We start from the raw sequence: 13,793 nt of genomic DNA, 5'->3' as shown, positions 1-13,793 counted from the left end.
GTGGACAAGTTTTTTAACAGAAAGGATATACCTTGGCTGAATCTGGTGTGGGAAAAACATTATAGGAATGGCAGATTACCAGGTACAGTGAAGAAGGGGTCTTTCTGGTGAAGGGATGTGCTGAAACTTTTAGCATCCTTTAAAAAGATGGCAAACATTCAGGTGAACAATGGGGATTCATGTTTTTTCTGGAAGGATAAATGGAGTACACAGACCTATGATGAACAGTACCCTCATGCATATTCTTTTGCTAAGAGTAAACACATTTCGTAAAAGAATGCCTTCAATGAAGCTGAGCTCACTGAACTTTTTGCTTTACCTCTGTCACAAGTGGCCTTTGATCAAGTCTTAAGCATCGAACATAGAATGGAAAATACAGTCATAAATGAGGGTGTCAGTGATGTCTGGACATATTCTGGGGGAGCATCTAAGTTAAAATCTGCAGTGGCTTATAGAAGATTACTAGGTCATCAAGATATAGACCCAACCTTCAAGTGGCTCTGGAAGTCCCCCTGTCAGCCAAAACACAAGGTATTCTTTTGGCTTCTGTTAAAAGATAGGTAAGCACAAGGAATATTCTAAGAAGAAAGCATATGGCTCTAGAAACATATAACTGTGAAATTTGCTGAATGCTGGTGGAAGAAACAGTGGATCACGGGGGATACAGGAAGAGTTAACAGGCCCCCGCGTCGCCCCGACGCAGGCGACACGGGAGGCGACCCAAACCCTACCGCCTCTCTTCCTTCCCTCCCTCTCTCCAGCCGCGCCGTCGCCGGAGCGGGCTGCCGGCATGGCCGTGCGGCTTGCCGGGAGGGCGGCGGCGAGGCTCTTCTTCGCGGTGGAAGCTGCGACGGTCGAGGACGAGCTCGCGTGCGGCTTCCTGGGGCTCGGCGAGGTATCTAAGGCTGGTGGCGGCGCCGGCGTCTTCGGCGGCGGTCTCCTCGCTTCGGCGACCGGATCCGCGCGGATCTCCGGCGGGCAGCGCCTGGGCGGGCACTGGGAGACGGTGGCGGCGGCTCCTGTCCAGGCGCCGCGTTGTCGCCGGATCCGCGGGGTTCGGCGCCCGTGGTGCGGGCCACTGTGCCTAGGGGCGCGCACGGTGGCGACTGCGTCGGCCTGGGGCGGGCCTCCTCTTCCTCGCGCTCGGCAGTGTTGGCAGCGTGCGCTGTAGCGGGGCGGCGGGGCGTGCCCTCGCGCGAGCCGCGTGGGGCTCGGCGGGGCAACCTGCTGCGGCTGCGGTGGCGCTGGCCAGTGCCCGTGCAGGCGCTGGGCGGTTGCGGGGGCTCCTTTTTCCTCTTCCGCTTCCCCCTTTCCTCCTCGACCTTGGCGTGGAGGCAGCGGCGCCTGCTGGGGTCACTGGGTCTGGCGCCACGGCCACATCCGGTGCCCCCGGGGCAGGGGCGGCGCCCGTGGTGGGGCATGTGCTTGACGGTGGCTGGCGGAGGTCGGTAGCGTCGACGGCGGGTGCTTGAGCCGGCGACGATAGCTGGCGACGGCTTTGGCGTGCGGCAGGGTGACGCGCGTGGCAGGGTAAGTCCAGTTCTGCATGTTGCCCGATCGGAGGGGGTGGCGGGCGACGCAGCTGTGCGGCTGCTGTGAGCAGCCGGCGCGTCGATGCCCCTCTGGAGAAGCTTCTGCGGGATGGCAGTGACGACGACGGTGGCGACAGGCTACGATCCAGCATCTTGGCTAGGCGTATCTGCTAGGGGCACCTCGGGCGAAAGCCTTGGCGACGGCGACGCCTGTGGGCGCCGTTTTCCTTGTTGGGGCGTCGTGTTCTTGTGCCCCCAGCCATGTCTTCCACGGGTGAAAACCCGATCCATTACTGGACAAGCGACGGCGACGCATTCGGCGTCGTACCCTTCCTGAAGGCGTCGCTGTGACAATTCGTCTCGGTCGTGATGTCTCCTTCGGCGGATGTCCTCCACCTCTTGGCGCCCGGTTGATGCGAGACGGCGAGTTCTGCATCGTGAAGTCGGAGCTGCTGCATCAGGGGATGTAGCTCGGCAACGATGATGCGTGTCGAACCCTCCTTCTCCGACGACTGGGTTTTCAGCTTTAGAGGCTCGGCAATCGCCGCGGGCGGGGCGTGGGATCATGGCAGGAAGTCGGAGCTGCTCTTCGCGGAGCCGTTGAGCTCGGCAACGATGACCTGTTGCAGCCTCCTGCTTTGGGCCCATTGGTCTGACATCTTAGGATGGGTCATCGGTGTTTTGCCATGGGAAGTCGGAGCTGCTGGCTGCTTTGCAACTTTGCTCGGCAACGATGACTCATGGTAGTGTGTACTCTGCCGCGTTGCGTGGGTGGGTAACCTTTCGTGGTGTTTGGCGCCACGCTTGGCTAACTTTGCTTATATATAAACTTCATTCGTCTTAATTGAAAGGCAGAGCTCCTGCCATGGTTTAAAAAAAACAGTGGATCACCTATTCTGGCACTGCCCTTTTGCTCAGCGGTGTTGGGGACTCTTAGGTTTGAGTGTAATTCAAACAGGAGGAATTTTTGAAAATGTTTTGGCCATCAAAGATCAAATGCACAGTCAGTTCTTCATGGTAGCTGTCATCCTTAGGAGTTGGACAATCTGGAAGGCAAGGAATGAGCTTATTTTTAATCACAATCAAGTTAGCATTCAGGAATGCAAGAATTACTTTTTCAAGGAAGTGAAGCTTGTCTCCCTAAGGGTGAAAACAAGTCTGTCTACAGATTATGACCAATGGATCCAACAGCTGTGATTGATCATGGTGTTAGTGCTATTTTCTTTATCTCATTCTTTGTCTCTTGAAGCTGCTCTTTTCAGCTTTGTGTAATTCTGTGTAGCCCTGTTTAGCTTTGTTTTGTTTTCTGTAGCGTCGGTCTCTTGTACCCTTCTTGTTTTGTTAATAAAGCTCTCTGCAGGGGCCTTGGCCCCCTCAGTTCCCATAAAAAAGATGGGACTAAACAAGCTGCTCCTTCTTTTCCTTTTCTTTTCCTGAATGAACAACAAAAGCTTTGTCGCAAGTTTTATTAGAAGGATAAAGAAAAAAACCACAAGTCCCCGCTCTGTTTTTCGAATGGAACCAGGCCAAGAAAACCACACGAGTTCACGACTAGTATATACAACCACCAAACTAGTCCAGTACTAAGACCTACCCACTAAAACTACACACAACTTCTTATCTAGGAGGCAACCAGAAACAACTCGGTCGCAAAAAACACTGATCCAAACCACAGAGGAAACTACGCCTAGCTAGCACAATCTAGAGACCAACCACTAGCTAAGCACCAACTTGCTCAACAAACTATTATGCCTAAACTACCAGACAAAAAAGCAGGAAAAAAGATTGCAAGGATGGATATCACACAGTCCAATCAGTACTAGGTAAGCACCAACTTGCTTCTGTTATAGAGTCCACCTCCACCTTGAATAGTGCCAAACTAGATGCCATTGTAGGATACATGCTCCTTCTTTTCCTCGTTATTGCTATCATTGGCAACCTTTGATTTGTCGGTCTCAATGGCCTGAAGTTCACCGCAAGACACAAACTTGATGGTCTCCTTCCTTAACGTGAGGTAGATCACAGCACAAATGTAGAGCAGCATAAGAGGGAACACTATGATGCCAATGAGAGTGTTGGCATAAATTGGCAGTGAGTTGTGGAGGATCCAGCCAACAAATTTTGAGCAGAGGAAGTAGATGTTTATCCCAATGATAACAGACCCGAGCATCCACGAGAATCCAATGATCTGCATGTGATTAATATATGCATAAATAGTTAAGGAAACTAATTTGTGCTTTCAAGCAAAAAAAACTGTTAGTTGCAACTGACTTTCGTACATACATAGATGGAGTTTTTATGTTGGCCCATCGTGTTGCTACTACTGCTGAACTTGAGAAGTGGGATGAGAGCAAATGGTAGCTCAAAAGACAGTATCATCTGCACCAAATTTACGCAGCAAGTCAACCAAACCAATCAGCAGAAGAATTTTCTTTATACAATCAGAAGTTTAAGTCAATGGCCTTGTTATTAATTCATACAATTAAACTACTAATAAGTTGTATTTACAGATTCTGTAAATGGCGCTTATGTAGACAGACAGATGGTGGAAGAAACAATTGTATCGATGCAATGATGATGAGACGGCCAGCACCACTGGACCCACCGATGATGGCAACGATTAAGCTTGGTACAATGGCAATACTGCGGGTCATCAGGTTCCTCAGCCACTGTTTCATATTGATGTCCAAGAAACCCTGAGCGAAGAGCCAAAGACATGCAAAATATGCTTCAAGTACATGCATGATTCATTGTCGGTTTAGCACTTGAAATGTGATGCCTAAGTATAACAATTTCTGTACAAGTATGTTATACTTAGGCATCTTCAAGTATTTGAAGCCTAAGTATAATCTGTCAGTTTAACGATGACAGCTGAAACAAGGGTAATCAGTTAATCGAGGTGAAGAACATACTAGCTCTGATCCAGTTTGATTGCTGGTTAGGACAAATACAGATCCTCTATGCATCTTCAACCGTTATTTTTCCAAGCATATATATTAATAAAAACAAATATGTGCAGATGACGAATTGATTGATTAAAATTATTGTCAAACTTTTAGTGGTTTCATCATTTGCAAACATTCTGTGAATGACATACATTTGCACCAGAAGGGGTACCTGCATGATGTATTGCCCAGCGTAAGTACCAGTAATGGAAGAGCTTATTCCACAAGCCAGGAGTGCCATGTTAGCCCCTGCATCTCCGGCACGGGTGAGTCGACCACTCACCACCTTTGCCGACCACGCACTGTCGTTGTCGACCACACACTATGGTTGGAGGTAGAAGAAGGGAGGGAGAACATAGCACACATACACACACAGCACGAGCACCAGCGTTGGCCGGAGCTCTGCAGGGGAGATGACAAAACTGAAGTCGCTCTTTACTGAGTTGCAGTGGCAAACTATATATACAACTCTACCGATCTATTTCTAGTACACAGACATGTCAGGTTGCCATGCTGCTACAGTGACTAGATGTGACAGCAGGGCTGACTTTGGCGCCTGCCCCTGCTGTGGCTACAGTGCGGTAGGAGAGCTGTTCGGCGCCTGCCCCTGCAGCGGCTATAGTATCATAGCAGGGAGCCTTTTCGGCGCCACCTTCCCCTGCTGCGCGTTCACACAAGGGAGCAGCAGATTACTTAACAATTTTTTTCCTTAATCCTGCTGCTAACCCTAGAACCCCTCCATCAGCTCCGTGAGTCAAAGACGGCCGAGCGGCTTGGTAAGGACGTCCGCAAGTTGCCGACCAGTTTCGATGAACTCGATAACGATCTGCCCTCTATCGACATAGTCCCGGAGGAAATGGAACTTGACGTCGATGTGCTTGCTCCGGTCGTGGAGAACCGAATTCTTCGCGAGGGCGATGGCGGGCTGGTTGTCCACCATCAGTGCTGGTGGGTGAGCTTCCACACCGGTCAGCTCGCCCAGCAGCCAGCGCAGCCACACAGCTTGGCACGCCGCTGTGGCCACCGCCACGTACTCTGCCCCGCACGTGGATAGCGCCACCACCTTCTGTTTCAGCGATAGCCATGAGATTGGGGCCGACCCGAGGAAAACGAGCACGTCAGAGGTGCTCTGCCGTCCGTCGATATCCCCCGCCATGTCTACATCGCTGAACACAGTGAGTTGTAGCCTACTCCCGCCGGTCTTGGGGAAGACGATCCCCTGATCCATCGTCCCCTTGACGTAGCGCAGCAGCCGCTTCACCGCAGCCCAGTGATCCTCTCGGGGATCCTCCATGAAGCGGCTGACGTAGCCCACGATGAACGCAATGTCCGACTAGGTGTAGACTAGGTAGCGCAGACCACCGATGATGCTCCGGTAGAGTGTTGCATCTACCTTCGCCGTAATACTAGCCTTCGTCAGCTTCAGCCGCTCCTCCATCGGAGTCACACACGGCTTGCACTCAGCCATGCCGCTCCGCTCCAACAACTTCGAGGCGTACGCGCTCTGACCGAGCGTGAATGCCTCCTTCCCTTGTCTCACCTCGATGCCGAGGTAGTAGGAGAGCGTGCCGAGATCGCACATTCGAAAACGAGCCGTCATCTCGCGCTTGAAGCTGTTGATGTCCTCTGCACGCACGCCGGTGACGATCAAGTCGTCCACAGACACGTCGACGATGAGCTCCTCCTTCTCCCGTCGCCGTGTTTAGAGCGCGTGCTCAATTGCGCACCTTGTGAACCCAAGCTCGCCCAGTGTGGCGTCAAGCTTGGCGTTCCACGCTCGTGGGGCCTGTCGTAGCCCGTAGAGCGCCTTGCGTAGTCGGAGCACCCTGTGCTCCGCTCCTTTGACGGCGAAACTTGGAGGTTGCCTAATGAAGACTATCTCCACCAGCTCGCCATTAAGGAAGGTCGATTTTATGTCTAGGAGATGGACGCGCCAGTCCTTTGCTGCTGCTAAAGCCAGAAGCAGTCAGACAGACTCCATGCGCGCTACCGGCGCAAAAACTTCCTCGAAGTCGATGCCCTCGCGCTGGACAAAGCCTTGGGCGATGAGGCGCGCCTTGTGCTTGACAATGGCGCCGTGCTCGTCCCGCTTGACCTTGTACACCCACTTTAGGCCGATCGGACGACATCCTGGAGGTGGATCGACGAGCTCCCAAGTCTCGTTTTCCTCAATTGCCTTCAATTCCTCCAGCATCGCCCGTCGCTAGTTTGCATCGCGCTCGACCAGCACGAACATGGGTGGTTCCTCTGCACTGACGAGAAGCAGCTCTAGGTCATTGAGCAGCCAACCTGCCAGGCCTGAGGGCCCTGTGCCACCGCCGATGTCGTCCAGCCTACAGAACTACACCTCCTCACCGTCGTGGAAGGCATCCACGAACTCAGTGATGTTGCTTAGAGGTGAGATGAACTCGATCGGCGTCGATGGAGTTCCCTGTTCCGCCAAAGTGGTCTGCACTGCACCTGGAGTGCTCGGCACCCTGGCTACAGTGCTCGGCACTACTCCTGGACCGCTCGTCACTACTCCTGGAGTGTTCGGCACCGCTGTAGGAGTGCTCAGCCCCAATCTTGGAGTGGTCGGCACCACTGCAAGACTTCTTGGCTCTGCTACGGGAGTGTTCGGCACCCGTCCTAGAGTGGTCGCCACCACTGCAGGACCTCTCGGCATCACTCCTGGAGTGCTCGGCACCCCTCCCGGAGTGCTCGGCACCCCTCCCGGAGTGCTCGGCTCTGCCCTAGGAGTGCTCGGCTCTGTTGCTGGAGTGGTCGGCACCTCCTCTCCAGCATCTCCACCACCGTGGATGACCAAGTGCTCGACGATGAAGGTGCTGGTGAAGCCACCAACTTCCCCCGTGCCCGGACTGTTTTAGTCCCAAGCCGCCTTCTCGTCGAACACGATATCGCGCGAGACAAGCACCTTGCCTCTGCGTGGGTCGTAGAGCCAGTATGCCTTGGTACCTTCCGCGTAGCCTTGGAGCACCATCGGTGTGCTCCTGTCCTCCAGCTTGGTGAGGACCGACTTTGTCTTTCTGACGTGACCGATGTAGCCGAATGTCCGGAAGAATGACCCACTCGGCTTGCGCCCATACCAAGCTTCTAACAACGTCTTTCGCTTCAAGGCCTTGGTGGGCACACGGTTGAGGATGAACACTGCCGTGGTCACCACCTGACCCCAGAACCTTGCCAGCATGCCCTTGGTCTTCATCATGGATCGAGCCATGCCGACCACCGTCTGGTTCCGTCGCTCCACCATGCCATTCTGTTGTGGCGAGTACGTCGCGGTGTGGTGTCGCACCACACCCTGATCCACGTAGTATGCAGCGAACTCCACCGAAGTGAATTCGCTGCCGTGATCAGTCCTCAGCACGCGTAGCTTCTTCCTGCCCTCCGCCTCCGCGCGCGCCTTGAACTTCTTAATCGCCTCCGCCGCCTTATCCTTGCTCGTCAAGAGTTGCAGCCACATATAGCGACTGCAATCATCCACGAGCAGGAGGAAGTACCGCCGACCACCGTTTGTAGCTGGCGTGATTGGCCTGCAGAGATCGCCGTGGACGAGCTCGAGAGCGTCCACCTCATGATACTTGGCCGCCTTTGGGAATGATAGCCTCCTCAGCTTCCCGACCAGGCAGCTGTCACACAGCTCGCCTCCGTGCTTGATGTGGGGCAGCCCTCGGACCATCTTCTCCAGCTGACCCAGCGCGTCGAAGCTGAGATGGCTGAACTAGGCATGCCACAGCCACGTTTCCTCGGTGTGCCATGCTGCCAGGCACACCGGATGTTCCACCTTCAAGTCGAGTAGGTACAACCGGTTCCGGGACCTCTTCACCTTGGTAAGAAGGCGCTGCTCCTAGTCCCTGATCCTAAGGACGCTGTCCTTGATCAGTACCTCATTACCGCGCTCATCCAGCTAGCCAATGCTGATGATGCTTGAACGCAGCTGCAGGATGTAATATACATCTGTTAGCGCGCGGTGCTCGTCGTTCTGGCACCTAAAGATGATGGTGATGCACCCTCGGATCGCCACCCTTGAGCCGTCACCGAACTTCACCGTGCTGGTCACGTCGTCGTTGAGCTCGGAGAAGGCTGCCTTGGAGCCCGTCATGTGGTTGCTAGCGCCGGAGTCTAGGTACCACCACTGCTCCTGTTCGTCGCCCACACATCTGAGTTGGACTTGGGCGCGCGGTTCGTCGAGGTAGACAACTTTCAGAGCCTTCTTCTTGGCCTCAATGTTGTGCAGTGCATAGAACGTCGCCATCAGGAGAGTGGCCTCATCATCATCCTCAGCCTACGCCAGATGAGCCTCAATCTTCTTCTCCTACTTCCAATTTGAGCACTCCTTTGCCCAATGGCCCGTCTTCCCGCAACGCCGGTAGGCGTTGGGGTCAACCTTCTTCTTCTTCTCCGAAGAAGGCTTGCCGCGGCGCCACCCTGGTTGGAGGAGGCTTCCCTGGAGTTCCTTCGGGCAGGCCATTCCTCTGTCAGCAGTAACTTGCCGTTGTCCTTCGTTGCTGTAGCCTGCTCTATGTGCTCATCCACTGTCCACAGACGACCTGTCATATCCTCAATGGTGAGGGTGGACAAGTCCAACATCGTCTCTATGGAGAGAGCAATCTGGATGTACTTCACCGGCACGAAATGGAGGTACTTGGAGACCACCTCTTCTTCGTCGATGGTGACGCCATGGCTCCTTAGCTTGCTGATGAGCGTTTGCAGGCGGAGGGAGAAATCCTCCACCGCTTCACCATCCTTGAACTTCAGGTTGGCGTACTCCTGCTTCAGAAGCTAGGTCGTCGCCTTCTTTGCGCGGTCGGACCCGACGCGCATCGCCGCAATGGCCTCCCACGCCTCCTTGGCAGAGTTCTTCGCCCCCAATGGCTCCGTGTACTCCGCTGGCACAACAACGAGGATAGCCTCCAACGTTGACATATCGTCTTCTTCGTTGTCGGTGCCCTTGTCAACAACATTCCAGAGTCGTCGGGCTCTGAGCTTGATCTTCATGGTCACCGACCACTCGTCATAGTTTGTGCGAGTCAGCGTCGGCCAACTGGTGCCGCTGACCTTCCACACCGTGCGCACAATGACCTCCTGTTGTGGCTAGGCAGCGACAGCAGCACCGCTGCTGTCGCCCATCTCCAAACCGTCCGTCATCGACAGCGGTTAGTCCGGCGACGGCGCTTGTACGGCTCCGATACCACTTGTTAGCCCCTGAATCTCCGGCACAGGTGAGTCGACCACTCACCATCTTTGCCGACCACGCACTGTCGTTGCCAACCAGACACTATGGTTGGACTTAGAAGAAGGGAGGGAGAACAGAGCACACATATACACACAGCACAAGCACCAGCGTTGGCCGGAGCTCTGCAGAGGAGATGGCAAAACTGAACTCGCTCTTTACTGAGTTGCAGTGGCAAACTATATATACAACTTTACCCATCTAATCCTAGTACACAGACATGTCAGACTGTCATGCTGCTAAAGTGACTAGATGTGACAGCAGGGCTGACTTTGGCGCCTGCCCCTGTTGTGGCTACAGTGCGGCAGGAGAGCCGCTCGGCGCCTGCCCTTGCAGCGGCTACAGTGTCATAGCAGGGAGCCTTTTCGGCGCCGCCTTCCCCTGCTACGCGTTCACATAAGGGAGTAGCAGATTACTTAACATGCCACACCATACACAACCACGCTGTTGTTGCCTAGCACATTCTGAAATAAAAAATCAGCAATCAATTTAAACTCTCTCGTAGTCAACAGAGCACAAAAGCTAGTGTGTAGTGACCAGGCAGTAATCACTAATCAGTAATACCCTGAGGAGGAAGGACGAGGAGTCCAAGGTGATATCACTGCATTTTGCAGAGTCATCCGGTGAGAGGTTGCTCGAGTTACAGACAGTTCCAGAGACAGAGATGATACATATGTTGATGAGAAGTGCCACGAACATCGCTACACCGCTTTCAAAAAGGAAGAACCTGCAAGCATCCTGAAGTGCAAACAAGCGAACAGATATGTTGATTGATTGATTGTAGCCTAAGTATAATCTGTCAGTTTAACGATGACAGCTGAAACAAGGGTAATCAGTTAATCGAGGTGAAGAACATACTAGCTCTGATCCAGTTTGATTGCTGGTTAGGACAAATACAGATCCTCTATGCATCTTCATCCGTTATTTTTCCAAGCATATATATTAATAAAACAAATATGTGCAGATGACGAATTGATTGACTAAAATTATTGTCAAACTTTTAGTGGTTTCATCATTTGCAAACATTCTGTGAATGACATACATTTGCACCAGAAGGGGTACCTGCATGATGTATTGCCCAGCGTAAGTACCAGTAATGGAAGAGCTTATTCCACAAGCCAAGAGTGGCACACCATACACAACCACGCTGTTGTTGCCTAGCACATTCTGAAATAAAAAATCAGCAATCAATTTAAACTCTCTCGTAGTCAACAGAGCACAAAAGCTAGTGTGTAGTGACCAGGCAGTAATCAGTAATACCCTGAAGAGGAAGGACGAGGAGTCCAAGGTGATATCACTGCATTTTGCAGAGTCATCCGGTGAGAGGTTGCTCGAGTTACAGACAGTTCCAGAGACAGAGATGATACATATGTTGATGAGAAGTGCCACGAACATCGCTACACCGCTTTCAAAAAGGAAGAACCTGCAAGCATCCTGAAGTGCAAACAAGCGAACAGATATGTTGATTGATTGTAGCCATTTTTCTGAACTGTGGAACACCAGAATGTAAGCTGAATTGTTTCTGAATTTGAATCTGTTAGATTATATCTATTCACCTTGATTCCTCTTACTGATGAGGGAGTGTTCCTTGACAGTACCAGGGCAGAGTGCAAGAACAGATTGTGCCTGTAATTAATTTAAGAAAAGGATTATTTATACTGAAAAGGAGCTACACTATTTGACAAAATACCAAGACTATAAAATAGTGATATGATAAGAACTACAATCATAGAGGAATGGAGTTCTAGAGCATAAACATAAGACCGTGTGTAGCTATAAAAAGAATTCAAGCTGCTTCTATCCGAAACAAAATCTCCTATATAGAAAGTAAAAAGAAAAAGAAAGATACACCGCATATACACAGATGAACTTACACATATTTTCAATGCTAGATTTCTTACGGCATCACAAGAGCCCCAAGAAGGGCTATAGTGTCTCCAGTAGCGCCCGACCCACTCAGGCTGGGGATGAATAGCCCGTAGATGACCTCTTTTGCAGGAGGCTTCACTATGCTCATCTCTATGAAGAAGCATGCTGCCATAACGAACACCAATAGTCCAACCAAAAGTTCCAGCTTCCTAACCTAGGTAAATGTATAAAACAGGCTACATATCAGGCTATATGCATAAAAATTTTCTTATGTAAATGGTGAATATTAATACTAGACAGAGTTAATGTTGGAATTAGTTTTTGATGAGTTTGGTTTGAGGAGTGGGATGGTACATCATCTGACTCCTAATTTTCTTGTTTGGTCTGAGGAATTCGATGTGTTGATCCATCACTACTTCATTCCTCATAAGCACTTCTAGTGTAAACATGAAGGACAGAGACATCCCAGTATCCCACAGAAATTCTCATGATGGATCATTTCATCTAGGCCAGCTCCTCAAACCAAACACGACTAGAGAATACAAAGTACACAAGTGTTTGTGAGAACGTCAGTAAATACATTTTTGATATGAATAGTCTGGCAATAAAATGATTACCCCATATTTTTGCATTCCAAGGAGGAGAAGTGTGCTTGAGCCAGTGATGAGAACCCCCACCCACAAAGGTATGTGGAACAAGAGGTTGAAAGCAAAAGCTGTCCCTATAACTGAAAAAAGATACCATTTGTAAGAAGCAAACGGTCAAATGAATATGAAAATCGATTGAAGTTGTCTATATTAGCAAAAAAATGTCCATTAATTAGCATTCCTTAGTTTTACAGGAATAGACAGTGGACCAATTGAATTGAAAATTAGCAAGAACAAATCTGTCATTTTAGCTTTGGCATTAAGAATTAGTGTAGAACAACACCGAATCTATGTTCAGTAATATTGTACACGATCAGCAGAAAATCAAAATAGCAGTTGAATAACATTTTTTTATGTAAGATTATCAAGAGATGATCTTAACCTTCTAGGATATCTGCAGCAATCACAGCTAACTCTGCTAGCAGCCATAGGCAGATTCTCACCCATGCTAGATATTCCGTCTTGCATAGTTCGGCAAGATGGCGCCCTGAGTCAGTGAACAGCCATCAATTCCAATCGACATCGTAAGAGAGTGTACTCCTACGCATGATTATATACTAGTTGTCTATAAAGTACGTACCTGTCACTACTCCAAGATTAGGAGATAGTGACTGAATAATTAGAGTGAAGATGAGGCTAATCAAGGTCACCCAGAGGAGCTATAGATGAGCAAATTAAAAATAAATGACAAAAAAAGAGCAGAGTAGTTAGTGTTGGCTTGTATTATGCAAGAAATGTTGCTTGCTAGGGTGAATGGCGTGATTTAACAAAGATCTGAAAGTGTACCTCATATATGTTCCCACTGTTAGAATAAACTACTGCTTTCCCTGTGTGAACACAGCAAGGGAAGGCGGCGCCGAAAAGGCCCCCTGCTGTGATACTGTAGCCGCTGCAGGTGCAGGCGCCGCACGGCTCACCTACAGCACTGTAGCCACATGCAGAGGCCGACGCAGAGTCAGCCCTAGATGTTATCTAGTCACTGTTGTAGTAGGACAACTGTACTGGGACTAGATGGATAGAGTTGTATAAATAGACTACTGCAGCAACTCAGTAAAGAGAGTTCAGATTTGCCATCTCCCATACAGGACTTCGGCCAACGCTGGTGTCTTGTACTGTGTGTGTATGCTCTGTTCTCCCTATTCTTTAACCTCTGGCCATAGTGTGTGGGGACGGACAATACTTGTTCGTGGTCGGCTTAGCTAGTGGGTGCTCGGCAAGACCGGTAAGTGGTTCACTCACCTAAGCCGGTGATCCTGTGGGCTAACAAGTGGTATCAGAGCCGTACAAGCACCGTCGTCAGACTAACCATTGGCGATGACGGGCGGTTCAGAGATGGGTGACAGCAGTGGCACTGCTGTGGCAGCCCAGCCACGACCGGAGGTCGTTGGTCGCACGGTGCGGGAGGTCAGCGACACCAGTTGGCCGACGCTGACTCGAAACAACTATGGAGAGTGGTCAGTGACCATGAAGGTCAAGCTCAGAGCCCGGCGGCTCTGGAATGCTGTTGACAAGGGCACCGACAGTGAAGATGACATGTCAGCGTTGGAGGCTATCCTTGTTGCTGTACCGA

General features: G+C 51.0%; 1 protein-coding gene across 1 annotated transcript; it reads right to left on the bottom strand.

Annotated features, from left to right (window-relative positions):
* Positions 1–3,411: 3,411 nt before the first annotated feature.
* LOC136548324 (metal transporter Nramp1-like) lies at positions 3,412–13,532 on the bottom strand. The gene is made up of 11 exons (XM_066539892.1): positions 13,509–13,532; positions 12,804–12,882; positions 12,606–12,710; positions 12,194–12,303; positions 11,609–11,790; positions 11,264–11,333; positions 10,968–11,141; positions 10,770–10,874; positions 4,073–4,228; positions 3,816–3,911; positions 3,412–3,720 (listed from the first exon to the last, which is right to left on the bottom strand). The coding sequence occupies exons 1-11, from the start codon at positions 13,530–13,532 to the stop codon at positions 3,412–3,414; spliced, it is 1,410 nt and encodes a 469-aa protein (XP_066395989.1).
* Positions 13,533–13,793: the final 261 nt, after the last annotated feature.

This window comes from Miscanthus floridulus, chromosome 4, assembly GCF_019320115.1.
Source record: "Miscanthus floridulus cultivar M001 chromosome 4, ASM1932011v1, whole genome shotgun sequence".
Classification (NCBI taxonomy): Eukaryota; Viridiplantae; Streptophyta; class Magnoliopsida; order Poales; family Poaceae; genus Miscanthus; species Miscanthus floridulus.
This window is presented reverse-complemented; position numbering and strand designations above follow the sequence as displayed.

Coding starts and splice junctions, on each gene's coding strand:
- LOC136548324 (XM_066539892.1), bottom strand. CDS start 13,532: ATGGTTAGTCTGACGACGGTGCTT. Junction 12,304..12,605: donor TGCTGCAGATATCCTAGAAG/GTTAAGATCATC, acceptor ATCTTTTTTCAG/TTATAGGGACAGCTTTTGCT. Junction 11,142..11,263: donor CATCAGTAAGAGGAATCAAG/GTGAATAGATAT, acceptor TTTGCACTTCAG/GATGCTTGCAGGTTCTTCCT.